The sequence below is a fragment of the Dermacentor andersoni genome, chromosome 9, assembly GCF_023375885.2.
Source record: "Dermacentor andersoni chromosome 9, qqDerAnde1_hic_scaffold, whole genome shotgun sequence".
NCBI lineage: Eukaryota > Metazoa > Arthropoda > Arachnida > Ixodida > Ixodidae > Dermacentor > Dermacentor andersoni.
This window is the reverse complement of record NC_092822.1, coordinates 107,190,060-107,208,697: the sequence shown is the minus strand read 5'-3', so window position 1 is coordinate 107,208,697 and position 18,638 is coordinate 107,190,060. Positions and strand designations below refer to the sequence as shown.

General features: G+C 45.0%; 1 protein-coding gene across 2 annotated transcripts in view; it reads right to left on the bottom strand.

The window, feature by feature from the left end:
- Positions 1-18,638, bottom strand: part of LOC129384505 (uncharacterized) — a 120,580-nt gene that overhangs the window by 73,806 nt on the left and 28,136 nt on the right. The window contains exon 4 of one of the 2 annotated variants that reach the window (XM_055070038.2): positions 16,068-16,512. The exons of the other annotated variant lie outside the window; for it this stretch is intronic. Within the exon in view, the coding sequence (XP_054926013.2) occupies positions 16,241-16,512 (272 nt within the window). The 3' untranslated portion in view covers positions 16,068-16,240. Of the gene's footprint in view, positions 1-16,067; positions 16,513-18,638 lie in introns of those variants that run through there. 2 annotated transcript variants of the gene reach the window in all.

Below are 18,638 nucleotides of genomic sequence, written 5' to 3'. Positions count from 1 at the left end.
TGTTAGCACCCAGGCGCAGCCTCTTCAGCAGGTCATTTTCAACATATGCACCGTTACCGATGTATACCTGTGAAACAATAGAACAAGCACACATTCATTTTATACTTTTGATCAAGGAATGGTTAGAAAATAGGGTAAGGTGTGCAAAAATGGCAACAGCTGCTTCTTGCTGGTTCGGTTTAAAGAACAAAGCAGCCTTACGTATACATTACATGCATTGTGCTGAGCTGCGTACTTTCACCTAAGACTAGAAAGTATTGGGAACTTCAATGCAAAAGAAAGACATGCATCTGCCTAGATCTAAGCAAGTATATGCCTACCCCTTGACATAAAGTGAGTACAAAGTATATGTCACACCTTTTCGAATTTCATATTGCAAAATTGTGCGTATTCAATTTCTGATGCAACCAAAGTTTCTGTTCCAGACATACAGTAATGAGGACGGCACCAGTATAAAGCAACAAACTCCACGCACTAAAAAGAAGTTGCTTCGTGCTACAAGTTCATTGTGTGGACTTTGGCTGCTACTGCAAGGTAAAGAACACCTGGTTCGGTAATAAATATGCTTGATATATGCTGTATTGCCTTGCTTTTCTTGAGATACATGTAATTTGTTTGTAGCAGATGATATGAAGTTTGCTCGTATTTGCAGTTCACCATATTTGGTTCAAACATAAAAAAAGAACACTGCATGACTTTGGATAATCTCTACTGTATCTCATGTGTCACTGTTCTGTCCCAACAGAGTGTGTGCCAAGCACATCTTGGTCATCACGGGAGCTCCCATCTACACCAGCAGGAAGCGGCTGAAGCCGAATTCGCAAGGCTTTACACCACGAACAAAGAAGTCGTTCCAGAAGTATTTGGATGAGATATCAAATCTACAGCCGACTGTGTCAAGAGTGAAAATTGCCTCTGCCATCAATACACCAGCACGAAGATTGGCCGAGTCATCCAGGTACCTCAACAACAAAAATTCTGTGTCTTCAGATGTACCTACAACCTCTGAACAAGCACAGACGACTCTGGCTAAAAGAGTTCCGTCAGCTTGCTCTCCTTTAATGAGCTTCCTGGCCTTGTCAATTACCATTTGTGGCAAGTATAACTTTTTTTCTATCAATGCAAGCTTTTTCATTCCACATTGTTGTTAAAGATCATTCCTCTTCCTCATACAAACATTAAAAATCACCCAATTCTTTGCTCATACTTATTACCAGTCACTGTCTAGTAGCATAACTTATCTGTAGCAGTATTTTCTAGTGTACGTTGCCATGTGCTATTCCTCTCCTGAAATAGCTGATGCGGCATTGGCCTGTGTCTTGCATTAACATTTGTAGTGTGTGCTATGTAGTATTCAACATTTCTTAATGTTTTTGGCTTTCAGTACTTGCAAGGTAGAGTGGCTTTCTTGAATGCAAGCTTTCTCATTCCCATATTTAATTCCTAGTCTCATTCAGAATTGTTATTCTTGCTCGACTGCCTGTGTTTTTGCGCAAGCTACATTGAAGTGATCTATTGCGGAACCTTGTTTCGCTGCTGTCCGACTTGGTACCCGTTACCGTGTTACGTTTCTCGTATGTGGGAGCCTTTTTATTTGCATTGGGTAACATTCTCTCGAGGCAAGCACCTGCTCCTGCAGTCCGCACAGCGACATAGACTCCGTATTTACAGCACCGTGATTGGTGCTCCCCATTCCGTCCTTTCCTGTTGCTGCCGTGTGCAAATTTTGGTTGTGGTCTTCCTCGGCCATGATTTGGCGTCAACGGAGAATATCATACGTGATCAGAACGGCAAGTTGAGCCAGTTGGTTGGGATTCATGGTAAGGTTTGTAACAGCGCACACAAGACAAGGATAACAGAAGGACATCAGCGCCGTGTCGTCGTTTTATTGCTTCTGTTTTCCTTGTCTTGGGTGCGCTGTCACAAACCTCCATGTATCATACGTGATTACATGGTCCGAAGTGTATGAAGGTGATATCCATATGGGTGAAAAGGCCTGCAAAAGTGCCTGCAAAATGGTGATTCTCGGAAAACAGCCTGTCCATATTGAGAGCAGGTGGTACACCAAGTGTGGGCAACACATTAGAGGCTACCGAAATAACGAAAAGAAACGTGCAGCAAGTAACGCTAAAATGCCGGGCAGAGAATAATGGCATTTTGGGAAAGCTTCGGAATGGCTTTAGAATGGGTAGGCGTTTGGGTGTTAACTTGTTCGTTCATACTAAGTGTATTCAAAAATCAAAAGCGGAAAGCAGACCGTTGTATGTGGCCTTTTTAGACTATACAAGAGCCTACGACAACGTAGACCGCAACATTTTGTGGGATATTCTGGAAGGGGAAGGCTTGGGTAATGATTGTCTACAGTTTTTGATAGAGATTTATCTAGAAAATACCGTTTGCGTTGAATGAGAAGGGATGAGGAGCGAGGAGTTAGTTCATATCAACAAGGGACTGAGGCAGGGGTGCCCTTTATCCCCGCTGCTGTTTATGATGTACATGTTGAGGATGGAGAGTGCGCTAGAAGGAAGTAATGTCGGGTTTAATCTCTCATACAAACAGGCGGGTACAGTAGTAGAGCAGCAACTCCCAGGTTTATTTTATGCGGGCGACTTTTTTGTTGCTAGCTAATAAGCAAAGTGATTTCCAACGTCTGGCTAATATCTGGGGACAGGAAGGCAACAATTTAGGTTTGAAATTTATTGTAGAAAATCAGGTGTTATGGTATTCAATGAAAACAGTGAAAAGACAGTGGAGGTACAGGGCCAAGAAATACCTCGGGTAACAGAATATAAATACCTTGGTATATGGATAAACGAAGGCACTAGATATATGGAAAAACAGGAAAAAACCATAACAGTAAAGGGGAAGAGAAATGCAGCCCTAATGAAGCACAGAGTGCTATGGGGATACAATAGGTACGAGGTCCTCCGAGGTATGTGGAAAGGTGTAATGGTTCCAGGACTTACTTTTGGAAATGCGGTTGTTTACTTTGAATCAGGGGTACAATCAGGACTCGACGGGAGCAAAGGTCAGTGGGTCGCCTCGCATTGGGCGCTCACGGGAAGACTACAAATGAAGCTGTGCAGGGTGATATGGGCGGGACTAGTTTTGAAGTGAGGGAAGCTCGCAGTAAAATTGAGTATGAAAAACGGCTGAGGAATATGGAAGAAAGTGATGGGCTGGGAGAGTTTTCAGGTATCTGTACAGGAAAAACATTGGTTCACAGTTGAGGAAAAGAACTAGGAAGCTTACCAGCAAGTATGCGGCCTGTAGGGTGGCCAACACAGCAACAAAGAACGTCAAGCGGAAAGTCGGAAAGGCTACAATAATGTCATGGGTGGCGGCAGTGGAAAAGAAACCTGCCATGAGTAACTACTTTAGAAGAAAAAAACAAAAAAACAAAATCAGGAAAGAAACCATTAATGATAACTCAAAGGGAAGCTCATTACTTTTCGAAGCGAGATCGGTATGTCTTAGAACACGCACCTATAAAGCGAGATATAAGAAGGAAGAAGAAGCATGTTCTTGCTGCAGTAAAGCTAGGGAAACGAGAGAGCATGTTTTATTAGAATGTCAAGACGTCTGCCCAGCGGTTGATTTAGGCACCACTGGCCTCCTTGAAACCCTTGGGTTCAGCGGGAGCAGTGGTAAAGCCAACATGTCCGCAAAAGCATTAGTAATAGGCGATTGGAGGATTGGTCGAAGAAAATTAGGGAAACGAGAAAAAACGGAGACGTACAAAAGCACAGTTCGCAATAGGGGATCAGAAAATTTGGGCGTGGTATTTGATAGCGTTTTTTTTTTTTCATTGTTTAACCTAGGTAGGACATTAGGCAGTATAATAGCAAGAGCTTTGTGGCACAACCCACCGCCCCGTTCCAAAGGGGACGATCATAACATCCATCCATCCGTCCATGCAACCGAGAGATGGTGCTGGCGAAATCAAAACTAATATCATCATCATTACGTTGTGAGAAATATGGCCGCTACAGTAGCGGCAGGTGGGGTTCGCTGCGGTGCTCGCTCGCTGGTTTTGGGCGTTTTGCTACCACTTTCGCAGCGGTGTTCGTGTGTAGGGTACTGTAAAGTGGCTACCGATACCTTTATTATATCGCCAGGTGACCGATAGACCTCAACTGGCAAAAGACACGTCAGACCAATAAGCTTACATTGTTTCTTGTCAATCGTGAATGAAGCAGTACATTCCCACAATTTTTGTACAGGTCAGATGGAGCTAATGCTGTCCATCACTGAGTTTACAACATACAGAAACACAGATAGTAATCTATTTAACGGAATTAAAAACTGAAATCGAGCGAAGTTTTCTCATCGTGTTTGGCTTGCCGCTAAAGCAATGACAACGGTATTGTGCTCGGCTACACTCGTACTTGCGTTGCCTACAGTGCTGTTTGATGTGTTTCATACTATACGTATGTTGTCTGCTTTCGACAATTTCAGCTAGATTAAAAAAAGAAACGTAAGAAGTGCTCGCAAAGATGTACTGCGAGTTAGGCAGGCTTGAACTGCAATGTCGCATTATTTTCATAACACAATGGCGATAGCCACGAACTGTAGAGGGGAAAAAAGTTATGCTAAATTTTATATCACATATTGTGTGTTCCTGATATTTCTGCTACACATTTAGTGCTCAGGTGCAGCAGGAAAGGCTTTGAGAAAAGTTGAGTACTCGTAGGAAGGCGAGGAACGTTATGAAGACGACAGTGCTTACAAGGACCTCTGCAAATATTGTATATAAACATGGGCACTAAATAAACATATAAGTATGCCCAACTAATGCTCACGAATCCTTGTAAAATGCAAATTTATGCTTGAGAAACATTTAGGTTTGCGTGTTCAAACAATGCAAAAAGGTTACAAGGAGATGAACACTTCAGTTGAGTAACAGAGGTGAGCAAGGGAAGCCTCAGCCTGTAGCCACCGCTTCAGCAATCAAACATATATGTGAGGGCCGTGACGAAATTAAGTTCCCATGCTGAGGCTTCCCTTGCTCGTTCACGAACACACGGTCCTCAGGTATGTCATCTGCTGTTTTATGATAAAGAAAAATTGATTTTATTGGTTTGTCATGTTTGAGAAGTGTGGAGTAGGTCACTTGTGTGAAGTTGCCTGTTCTAGCCATCTCTCACGGTGCAGGGCTAGCCCAGTTACTGATTTCATGCAAACTGTACATGAGGCTTTTGTAGTTAACACATGGAAAATGCAATATCCAGATCTAATTCTAATCCTATCACTTGCCATCTTAACAATGTTCCCTTAGAATTCGTCGTGTCCTCTAAATATATTGGTGTACACATTACAAATAATTTAAATTGGACCAATATGGAGTATATCATGAACTATTCTATTCACCTTCTCGGGTACTTAGAGTGCAACATTTCCAAAGCACTGCCTATTTTAAAACTACGCCTTTATAAGACACGAATACGCTCAAAACTTTAATATGCCTCTGCAATATGGGATCCCAGGGGCGTTAGTCTCATTACTTCACTTGAACTAGTACAAAATAACTCTGCCCGCTTCATTCTTTCTAATTATAACCGTACAGCGAGTACAACCTTAATGAAACTAACCAGCACTTATTCCCCTACCTAATCGCTGCAGTCGCCATGATTCGCTATTTCATAAATTTTTCCTTCATACCACACTTCACGACGACTTCATACCGTGGCGTAGAGTACAGCGCACCGCCTCAGCCTACCATGATCAAACTAATGGCATGACGGAAGGTTTGAATCGCACCCTTGCCGACATGCTGGCTATGTACCTGTCCGGTAATCACGCGGATTGGGGCTTGGTACTCCCATTCATAACTTAAGCTTATAACTCTGCCGCCTAAGCTACCAGTGGTTTCTCACCTTTTATTCTTCTCTACACACAATTCGGCCATACCGACCTGACGTTTCTAAAGCGAAACCTATTTCTGAAGCGGCTGCTTATGCAGAAGAGTGGCGTCAACTGGCGCGTTCGTTTACCACGCAAGACTAGTGTACTCAAAATTCTCGTCATGACGCCTCTGCATCTACTGCTCACTATTGCCACGGAACGCTAGTTTGGCTATGTATTCCATCCACCACTCTCGGCCTTTCTACCAAGCTCTTGTCTAAATACCACGGTCCTTACAGAGTCCTGGAGCAAACGCCGCCCGTGAACTATGTCATCGAGCCGGTCGAGCCAGCCCCGACAATCGTTTCTGAGGCCGTGAAACAGTTCATGGCGCACGGGTTAAACCATGCTGCGAGCCGCTTGTGCTGTCTTCTGCCTAGGTCGCCAGGTTGGCTCCTTTCTACCTGGGGAGTGTTGTACCGGAGCACTTCGGCGCTAGTTTTGTGCCAGCACAGAGAAAGAAGTTGAGGTTCGTGTGCGCCTCGCTCTGTCGGTTTTTCGGGCTGTCGTTGCCTAATATTAGTGCCCTTTTCAGACGCCGTGTCCACGTAGCTGACACGAGCACGCCTAGGCGAAATACGCGAAATTTCGCGAGAACACTACACAGGGGAAATTAGCAGTACTTACTTATTGAAATAAAGAAATGATGAAAAAATGGACAGGGAAATAGATTAAAAAACTACTGGCCGCAGGTGGGATACGAAGCCACGTCTTCGCATTACCCGTGCGAACGAGGGCCCGGAATCCGGCAACACTGACGCCTTTAGGTAGCATCTGTGTGCTTATCGATAAGTTGCCTTCCCCCCAAAACACCACGTACTCGTTATCTTTCCTTCGCGTGGTCTGTGGTGAGGCTGCTACTTTGTCTCACATGCTCTGGGATAACGGGTCGTTGGGCCTCAATTTCACCAAGGAAGAGTGGGACGCGCTCCAGCGAAGTGTCGTCTTTCAAGACCAAATCCTGGCCGTTCAGCTCGCCGGCGATCGGGCCGGCTGGCTAGACCTGTCGGTTTCGTCGTAGCATTAGCCGGGTGCGCGTTTTTTCTCGTGTTGCTGCATCCAATAAAACTTTATTCACTCACTCACTCATTCACTCACACGCTCGCTCACTCAGTGACTCACTCACTCACTCACTCACTCACTCACTCACTCACTCACTCGCTCACGTACTCGTGACGCCTGCGCCAAAAAGGATGTCCCACGTTTGGCGCCAAGGTTCGTGTGTGGTGGCGCTGGCTAACACTCGCAGGGTTTTATTTCTACAGTGACTCACGTGACGTCACCGCGCTTTTTACCCTGCCCCGCACTCTGCAAATTTACCGACACGCATATCAAATGAAATGGCTTTCAAAGAGGAGCAACCTGTTTTCTATCCCAGTCAAATAAAATGATCACTAGGGACTCCCGTGACGTCCCCACGGTTCTCACCCAACCATGCACGCTACTAATCTGCCGACATGAATATCAAACGAAATGGCTTTCAAAAAGCAACAACCTGCTCTTTATCAGAAAGTCGTATTCGGTAAACCCTAGTGATTCACTTGACGTCATCTCAGTCGCATGCGAGCACCAACTCCCCTTACCTGCCGACAAAAAAAAAATTGTTTTGAAAGAGTATCAACTTGCTCACTATCACAGTCAATTAAAGTGATCACTAGTGACTTGCGTGACGTCAGCATGGTTCTCAAGAATGAATGCAGCATTCCGACCTGCCGACATGCACATCAAGAAATTGATTATTGAGCAGTAACAAACGGCTCACTATATCTCAGGCCCATGATGTGATCACTAGTGAATCACGTCACGTCCCCACACTTTCTACCCAACCAGGCACTCTCATAGCCTGCCGACACGCATATCAAACGAAATGGCTTTCAAAGAGTAACAACCTGCTCATTATTACAAAGTCGAATGCGGTGGTCACTACTGACTCACGTGACATCACCACCTTCGCACGCGAGCGTCAACTCCCCTTATCTGCCGACACGTATATCAAAAGAAATGGTTTTGAAAGGGCAGGTAGCTGCTCACTATCGCTCCTTAACCTGACGTGATCACTAGTGACTCACGAGGCGCTGGTCCGAGGAACTTGCGCAAGGTATTGTGTTAGATAAGAGGCGAATTGACAGACACCATCCTTATTACCATGGTGACTCACATGGCGTCACCTTGAACAATACTTAGCACGCACTCACCAGTAAGGGTGGCATTGATGAAGAAATGAATTATTTTTCAAGGGCGAGATATACAAATTGAGTAACAACTGTTCCTCTCAAATTAATTGAATTGGTTATAATAGAGCCATTGTTCTAATATGACCAGCAACATTTTTATGCTGCCTACCACATAAGAAAATATCGTTGCATAGACTTACACTCTGATGATTGCGGCGCGTCAAATATGCGTGGGAAATTGGAGACTACCTGAATCTCGGATGCATGGGATGAGTACGCATTCTTTTCTCACAAAGCTCGAGGATGGACTGCAAGAAGAAAAACCTGTAAAATGGCGTCATGATGTGTTTTATGAGGAATCTCGCTCGACGTCAGATGTACAAAAATAGGTGGCATCTCCTGAACGAGAAGACATAATTTATTCGATGCGGTATTTGATTTCACAAGATACCAGAGCATTTCCTGAATGGAAGAACAGAAACAAACTGAGAACGACTACATGCACTTCCCTCTAAGCGGGGCCCAAACAAAGAAAAGTTGTGCCTATCGATTGCCGTGCAAGCCACGCGTTAAACAATTGGCATTGCGTGTTGTGTAGCATTCACAAGCAACGAGCGCCGGTACTCCTTTTGTGCGACTCCTAGTCACCAGCAGTGCGTCGCACCGCTGACTGAGGTACTCTTTAACTTGGCATCTGAACTTGGAGAAGGCTTCCTCAATCGGAATCAAAAAAGGATTGTATGGCGGAATGGTTCGAGCTGGCCAAATTTGCCTGTTCCGCGCGCTTGTGAGTGGTAGCGTTCTCGAAAATGAAGACGGCCTTTGTGTCCGGCTCCTGATAGTCAACCTGGGCAGAAACGTCGTCGAGAAAGTCATTAATACGATCGAATGGACTCTTTCGACAATTCGCCAATACAGAACACCGATTGCCGACATGCAGGCGATGATGTTGTTCGCGCCTTTCGTGGAAGTCGTCGTCTGGAACGCTGCTGTGCCCTTCATTTGCGGGCCGAATTTCCTTGAGCACCGCCTTGAGCACTACGGCTTGCCTCATACTCCGAGTATGGTCTTGGCACGTACCCAGCCCTACAATCCATTTCAAGTTTATTACTTCGGCCACAATGCGATGTGCGATGTGAGGAAATGACAACGCTCACCCCTCTCAGAGGTTTTAAAATATGGCGCCCAACAACGCCTCAAGCAAACGCACGTTCTGTGTACTACGCACACAAACAGCAGTGGCGCACGCAATGTAAAATTTAACATCAATTCACCACTGTGGTGTTAGCCTAAACATTGAAGAAATTAAGCTTTAGTCGTCAACATCACCGCTAATTATCGTCATTCAAAGCATCCAGCACGGAAAGCTTCGATTACATCGATTCCCACAGTGCGTGTGATTTGCATATTCTTAATCCTCTTTCATTTGCGTTATATTATCATTTCGTTGTTTCAATTAGTAAGTTCCAATATGATCCTTTATGTTGCGCTTGGTAGCTTTCTTGGTTTCTTATAGTGGGATCAATAAAAATCGGGTCCCACTGCTCACATTATTCTTTCATATATATATATATATATATATATATATATATATATATATATATATATAGTCACCTAATAGAGGTTCTATATTGCTTATTTATGAACTAAAAGTGCCTAAACCTACGCCAGACGTACAGGCGAACAATCCAATGTGACGTCTTAAAGGCGTGGCGGCATGGCAGATCCATAAAGGGAACGCTCTTCCACAACCGCATTTTGCGAAGCTTCGCACTAACTTCGAAATACGCTGCTTCAAATACGTACGGAACCGCTGATTCTACAGTCGTGCCCACGACCGGGCCAGTGGGCTAGACCTGCCGGTTTCGACGGGGGACTAGCCGGGTGCGCGACGAGTTCCCGTCCTCGCCGGACCTCCAATAATGTTCCTTCTCTCCCAGTTATACCTAGCTGCCATCAGATGTGCGAGCTAGCAGTCCGCTCAAAGAAGAATATAATAAGAATATTTGAGGTTTTACGTGCCAAAACCACTTTCTGATTATGAGGCACGCCGTAGTGGAGGACTCCGGAAATTTCGACCACCTGGGGTTCTTTTACGTGCACCTAAATCTAAGCACACGGGTGTTTTCGCATTTCGCCCCCATCGAAATGCGGCCGCCGTGGCCGGGATTCGATCCCGCGACCTCGTGCTCAGCAGCCCACGCTCAAAGAAGAGGTACGAGTACGGGCCATAGCTCCTTTCGAAGGTAATCAACGCTAGCCAGGCGTTACGCGGTGGCGTGTAGGTGACGTCACGGGCCAGTTGCGGGCTCAATTGTTCATGGGGACATTTTTTCCTCAGGTACGTTTTTAGCACTTTTTCCTAAATTGTTCCTTGGACAGCCTCTTAGACGAGTGAAAAACGATTTCGCTACTTCGATCTGATAATTGCTATATGACTGCAAGCAACGCGTCGTCATGGCCCTCAACAGCCACTTCTAACGCGCCGTCGGATCAATCGTATAAGTACGTTTATCCCACTCTCTTTTACGTGTGCTCTGCAGCACATGTAAGAACAGAGCAAGAAGCCTAAACGCGTCGCCCCGACTTCGCGACTCACGTGGCAGTCCAGCGGCAGTGATAACCGAGCGCTTCCTGCCTTCTTGCCCTGTTAGAGTCAAGTGAAGAAAATACATTTTTCGCCAGATCTGGCCAACTGCAACTGGGAAAAAAAATCTGAATTGCTATCCTACTCAGTTGCCTAACGCAGTTAACTGATTTTAGCGCAACGCTAACACCGCAGCCGAATTGCGAAAGTTTCTGTACGTGTAACTTTAACCACTGGCTAAAAACTGTTCACGTTTGGGCCACATTATATATATTTTTATTTCGGCGTTTCTAAAAACTGATTCTTCCACTATTTACGCACCTTTTATTGTTGTCTTTACTGTATACCCTATTGAATATAAACATCCACTGCTTGTTTCATTGGAAAGCATGTTAACAAAGATAATCTTGAATCAGTACAAACGGAAGCCATAAGATTTATATTTAATGCGTACCAACGCGGCACATCGCAAACAGCTCTTTTGGAAAGGGCGAAATCGGTAGCTATAGAACTGACACGGAATCGCGAAGGAGTGAAGCTACTCTATTTTGAAAAGAATAACAAGTTGGCAATAGAAAAAAATCAAGTACATCAAACTAATCTTGCGCCGCCAATCGTGTTTGTCTCACCCTAAAAAAGTTACAGAACACCTCTGCCATACGCGCATATACAAGTATTCCTTCTTCCCTAGAACGACTGATGAATGGAATAATTTGCCACCCGAGCTTCTCGAAAGCGCCGACCTGAAATCGTTCGTTCGTGCGTTGTCTCCTGCGTCTTAAAGAGCATTCTATTTGGTTTGCTTCTACAGTTTTCTTTGTTCCAACCCCCATGCAGCCACAGTGAATGCTTTCATTCCTATCTAACGTATTGCTGTTTTCGTAATAAATATGCTTGCGCTTACTTATGTTATTGCTCTAGATAGTATTTGCTGCACTGCGCGTTGCATCTGTGAGTATCTTTTGTCTGTGAGGTTGTACGAAGTTGTGTTACTTCCTATTGGATATTACGTTTTCCTACGTTTGTGTTTCGGTTCGGCAACTTTTATTATGTTACTTAAGTGGTAGTTGACGAATATTTTTCAAAGCGTAAACAAGGAACATTGCACAAAAGGAAGGTCATTCATAGGGAAGGCGCTTATTTCTACTGTTTATTCGACAACGTCGACATGGAATATATATGACACAGGTAACCCCCCTTCACGTTACCCCCCCAAGCAGGTTACCTCCCAACAGTCATCACCGGAGTTGCTGAGGGTCGATTTCAGAAGTTTAAGCCAAGAGGAAAGAAAGACAATAACGATTTCAGGGGAAGGAAGCGTGCACTGGAAGTAGTTCCTCAGATTCATAAAGTCTCGCATAATCTCATGAAGGTCGCGAATGGGCACGACGTTGGTCTGGTTTTTTTTCTGCCCCCCGCAAGCTTGACCGCCTTGGCCCTTGGATAGCTGCAACAGGGAAAACAAGTCGAGGTGGTCGAACAAAGAACCATTGGCCCTATCTAAACTGCACCAGCGGAGTTGTCTATGACAATCCTTTGGCCTGTGGCAAAAGCTGTATCGGTCAAACAGGAAAGTGTGTGAATGACAGATTTAGGGAGCATGCCTTGGACAATAAAAAGACGGAAAGAACGCATTTGGCGGGTCACATGAACTCTTGCTTAGGATGTGAGGCATTATCTCGGGATGCAAAGATTCTAGGTAAAAGCCAGATTGAATAGGCCCGCTTGATTTTGGAAGCACATCACGCAGAAAAGAGGAGTAAAAGTTGCATCAGTGAGCCTTCTTGAAGCCTGTACGCAAAAGAGATTGCATACCTGCCAGGGCCCTATAACGTAAAACTATCCCAATATGTTTTTATTCTAATCTCCTGACGTCAAACTTGCGTATAGCCGCCGACGCAAGCGCCGGACGGTAACCCGCAGGATTGTCTGAAGAGATCAATCAAACGCTCTCCTGATTTTTAAAAAGTTACTTTCGTTTGCTTTAGAAACGAATAACATTGCCTACATTGAGCGGCTTGTCTTGTCTAATTAGCTGACAAGAGGCGACGCGCGCGCTCAAGTGGAGAGGGATTCGATGGGACCGAGCCAATGCACTGAAAATCGCTTGCGTATGAAGAGGGTATTGCCAGCGGCTGCGATTGGTCCGCTTGCCCTTATCTTGCGGTGCCTGGTCTAAAATCGCGGTGCATGCAACGGAAGGTTAAGAGTGCTGCTGAAACGGACCTTCAGCAAAGAAGTCGTAAACGTCCCCAAAGTGCTCAAGAACGTTGTACGGACACGCAAGAAGTTTAATTGTATGCAAATAAACCCATGCTCTTCGGCAGGCGCAAGTAGCCAGTGTCTCAGCGATCGGCGCCAGACATCTTTTACTCATTTTGGAACGTGGCATCCTGTGGCTATTCAGAGGAACATGCCCTTTTTTTCGGCATAATTATGCTTCTTTAGCGCGTAGATGTCTCTTTGACGCGCTGAGTTTTAGCGGCTTTGTGACGCCGCGTGACAGACAGGTGAAGTGGCTGCAGCCTTAAATCTTTTGACCAATCATCATCACCATTATCATCATCATCATCAGCCTATTTTATGTAGACTGCAGGACGAAGGCCTCTCCCTGCGATCTCCAACTACCCCTGTCCTGCGCCAACCGATTTCAACAAGCGCCCGCAAAGTTTATAATTTCGTCGCACCACCTAGTGTTCTGCCGTCTTCAGCTGCGCTTCCCTTCTCTTAATGCCCATTTTGTCAGACTATTGCTCCAACGGTTATCTAATCTGCGCATTACATGATCTGCTCAGCGACATTTTTTTTTTCTTAATGTCTATTAGAACATCCTCTATACCCTTTTGCTCTCTGATCCAAACCGTTCTCTTTCTGTCTCTTAAAGTTATGCCTAGCATTCTTCGTTCCATCGCTCTTTGCGGGACCTGAACTTGTTCCCAAGCTTCTTTGTCAGTCTCCAAGTCTCTGCCCCATATGTCAGCATCGGTAAAATGCACTGATTGTATACTTTCCTTTTCAATGATATCGGTAAGCTCACAGTCTGGAGCTGACGATGCCTGCCGTGTGCGATCCAACATATTTTTATTCTTCTGCGAATTCTCTTCCAATGGTCACGGTTCCCTGTGATTAGTTGACCTAGGTAAGCGTACTCTCTCCCAGACACTAGAGGCTGACTTGCGATTTTGAACTCATGTTCCCTTGTCCAGTTATATATCATTATCTTTCTCTTCTGCATATAAATATTCAGCCCCACTCTTACGATCTCCCTCTTAAGATCCTCAATCATTTGTTGTAACTCGTTCACAGCGTTGCTGAATAGGACAATGTCATCGGCAAGCCGAAGGTTTCTGAGGTATTCGCCGTCGATCCTTAGTCCTAAACCTTCACAGTTTAATAGCTTGAATACTTCTTCCAAGCACGCTGTGAATAGGATTGTAGAGATTGTGTCTCGTCGTCTGACCCCTTTCTATATAGGTATCTTTCTATTTTTCTTGTGTAGAATTAAGGTGGCTGTGGAATCTCTGCAGGTATTTTCCAGCGTACTTACGTAAGTGGTCTGTACTCCTTGATTACGCAATGCCTCTATGACTACTGGTATCTCTACTGAATCAAATGCTTTTTCGCAATCTATGAAAGCCATATAGAGTGGTTTATTGTACTCTGCGGATTTCTCAATAACCAGATTAATGACATGCATGTGACCCGTTGTGGAATATCCCTTCCTGAAGCCAGCCTGTTCCCTTGGTTGAGTGAAGTCCAGTGTTGCCCTTATTCAGTTGGAGATTGTTTTGGTAAATATTGTACATAATACTGGCAGTAAGATAACGGGCCTATAATTTTTCAATTCTTTAATTTATCCCTTTTTGTGGATTAGTATAATATTTGCATTCTTGTTTGCAATGTTTGCAGCCGAGGTCTTATGGCGAAAAGGCGTCGAATCAGAAATAACTTTTTTGTTCGGTCTAGCCTTGCACAATCACTGCGTATGCGTCATATCAGATGGGGAGCTATCGCGGTTTTCGAGATGTCGCCTGACAGACAGGCGAAGTGGTCGTGGTCGAAAAATGTTTTTGACCAGTCGCGGAGGGCTGGTTGCAAAATTGGAATAGGAAAGTTTGGAATAGCTTTATGTTATAGCGCCCCTTGCCACTCTTGTGGATTAGGCATTTCGTGTTCATATATTGATATCGTGTATTTTTTCATATAGGATCTTCGCATACGTCTGTGTCATATATATTTCTTGTCGCCGTTGTCGAATGAAGAGATAAAAGTAGCGCCTGTCCTGTGAATGACCTTCCTTTCCCATGGTGTGCCTTGTTTGCGCTTTGAAAAATATTTGGCAATTATGCACTACTGGGCTCATAGAACGTTCTGTTAAGCCATAAGTGGTAGTTGCTACTGCTATGGTACTTGGGTGGACTTAGTAGATATTGCTGTAGTATTATATAACTGTTTTGATTTTTGTATCATTCGGACCCTAATTCTATACAATTATTACTTTTCTTCAATTTTTTTCTTCTTTTACTGAGCAAGATTAGCTCTACATTTCAATCTGTTCCGTATTTTCTGTGTTAATTCCAATGTATCGCTCACCCCTGTCTAAATGAATGCTGGCATTCAGACTGGCAGTATTTTCTTAAATAAAATGAATAAAGAAATTCTCTACCTTAGGTAGACGAAGAAGCACCAAAGCATAAGTGCGAACATTGTACTGACATGCCAGGAAATGCTTTTGAAGGCATGCAGCACCTGTCTTATATGCGACCGTACATCGCGCGACCAATTGTTAAGCTTTTCTTAGGGGTGTACCTAACCATATGAATAATAAGTCTCTCGAAGGGCAGCCAAAAAGAACTTCTTTGAGCGAGAAAGCGAACGGTACGATTCGGGTCACTGGCGCCAGTTTAGAAGCGAAAATCGAAGGCGCCTTGAGTCGTAAATGGAGCCAATTATAGGGGGAAAAAGTTACGCTTCTCTGCGTTCCTTAGTTAACGATTTTATTAATTTGTGGATCGCAGTTTCGAGCTCGACATGTCCGTATTTGTGAAACACGGCGGCTCGAACGGCATTCCATTACTCGCTTAGTGGATCAGTAGCGAAGGCTAATTGCAGCGTACCTCTATTTGTGATACGCACACATTGTCGTTGTAGCCGGTCGTGAGGCATCGAATTAAACGAACTTTTCTTGCGGTGAAAGCACGCATTAACGCTGTGGAAGCAGGCGCGGCAGTCGTCACTATATATGATGAGCACACCAATCTCCACTGGCTGAGCCGAAACATGCATGCTGCACCAAACACACGCACACAATCAGCGCTGACGTGGGGTAAACACGTATTAAGCTGTTTAGCTTGCATATGCCCGACATATGCTAACGTGAAGCATAAAAACACCACCGAGAATCGTCGGACATACCTTTAGCCACTGCCTTTTTATTGACGCGTGGCGAAAATACCGTCATGAACTAAACATAACATAGCCCGAATATACCGGGCTAAGTACGGGATTGGGCTCTACGCTGGCCACCAGTGGGCGGGACGGGGTGCATCCTATGAGGCAGCGCCGGCGAACAGTGTCACGGCAGAGGCGTTGACACACCTCGCGCTGCCTTCCGCCTGGGAAACCAAAAAGAAGGGATGTGGGAGGTGCTTGAGGCGGGGCGGCTTCGTCTTCCAGTACACTCTGGCCCACTTTGTTTCGACAACCGTGGCCAGACTCGACTCATTCCAAATTCGTGGTACGACTTGCAGACTCCACGATGGGTCCATGGGCTGTTCTCAGCGAGAAACGAGACGCGGCTGTCACATGCTCCATTCGAAGGACCACATGTTGGGGGCGAGGTCTCGCCTGCAAAAGACAGCGGGGCTACTATGTGTCCGGTCATACCTTACAGCGACGTGCTTTGCTTGGCCAAATTCACAAGCCATGATGATTGAAGTATATAATCTCGAGCATCTTAGAGCACATAATTTAGGGTGCACGGCGCAAACACGCACACGAAAAAAAAAAGAGCGTTACAGGCTGAGTACGGCGCTAAAATTCCGCACGGACATAGGACACGATAACACGTTTCATTTTTTCACGTGTCCCTTGTTTGCGTTTTTTGGGCGATGCTGGGCCTCTGCTTACGATCGGTCATTATTTTTTATTTATTTATTTATTTCACAATACTTCAAGTCATGACAGGCCCAAGCAGGAGTGAGAAATCAAAACATAATTAGTATAAATCGGGATTAAAAATGAATCACGCCATTAGCAATCAAACAGGGTTACATCACTACACATACAATACGTACTTGGTAACAAGCAAAAGAGAAAACTAAAACAGCAATTTTTCCATGGTCGTTTGAAAATCAGTCTCCTCAAACATGGTTTTAGGAAGAGCGTTCCAGTCAGAAATTGTCTAGGGAAAAACTGTGTTTAAATGCATTCGTTTTAGCAAATATCGGTTTCAGTGCATGGTCATGATGCATGATGCAGTGCATGATGCATGGTCATGGTCAGTCATAGCAGTAATAATGTGTGTTCACGTGCGTCCCTGTCTACTTTGCGTTTCAGTGTTGTAGGAAAGCCCTGGAACAGAATTCGACACTGCTCTCCTGTACGTCCATTGATGTAGATAAGCTATGTCGCCTGTTGAAGCTTTGCCTAAAAAAACACATACGTCTTCTATGACAAGCGTTTCTACAGGCAAGTCTTCGAAACTGCCATGGGTGCTTCTGCTTCCGTTGTGTGCGCCAACTTCACCTTGGAGGCTATAGAACGTTCAGTGTTGTTGTCATTCAACCCTGTTCCCAAGTTCCTTCGCGCGATATGTTGACTACTGCTTCTGTATAATTCGCAGCACATACATTACAAGGTTACCTGAATTCATTGAAGCCGATCATCTACTTCACAGTGGACCAAGGAGAAAGTAGCCGCATCGCATTTCTTGATGTTTTCATGGTACAAACCGCCATAGCCTATGCCACACTGGATCATCGTAAGCATACACGCACGATTGTGTACCCCGATTTTTTTCCGTTAACCCCACTGAACTCAAACACTCGGTCATCTCATTCCTATTAGACCGCGCTTTCCGTTTTTGCTTGAGTCCTTCAAGGCGCAAAGGACAGTTGATCTGGGTACGGGAGGACCTGACCAGTCATTACAACAGATTCAGTCAATTCCTTCAACTGCTAAGGGAGCGAGAGTGTCGCGCCTCAGCGCCCAACGACTACGGGGCACGCAAGAAAAACAAACGCACGGTCATCCCGTATGCACGAGCCGTGAGAGTCGATATGGCCAGAGACGCTTAGGTGGCACATGTACCTTGCCGGAGGATACGCGGTCAACTGGTGCGCGGAAAGGGACCCTCAGAAAGATCCAACTAGCCGTGTGTCGTGTATAAAGCCCTGTGCAAAGAATGTGACGCAGCGTACATGACTGAAAAGGCGCCTAAAGCAGCATAAGTACCACGTCGCGAAAGGCAACTCAGTTTGACTCATTACTTGAACGCCATGCGAAAACAGGATGTTCGAGAGAGTGGCCCTCGGCGTCCATTATTGCAAAGTAACGCTATTACTTTCGCGATTACTATTAGAATCATTACACATGCAGACCGATATTCAGCTCCTTTCCCTGTGTTTTCTTCGTACTCGTCCTTGTGCCCTTTTACAGTTTCAAGATGCAAGGGATCCAATTAGCCCTGTTGTCCATTCTGTTACATATGCAAACGAAGCGCCAAGCGATTAACAGGACAAGCGGAAATTTACTCGAAATCTACACACGCGCACTTGTCCATCTCGCCTAAACTTAAACAAGAGTCATGGAGCTTACTGTCATTGTGGAGGAACGCATACGGGCCTCGGAACGCAAAGTTTTTGCATTCTCATTAGAGACTTGGGGAGTGTTTGTTTTAATTTGCTTACTTGAGCAGAATGCCAGGGCAAAAAAGCCAACTGAAAACAACCAACGCCATTTCAAAAAAAATC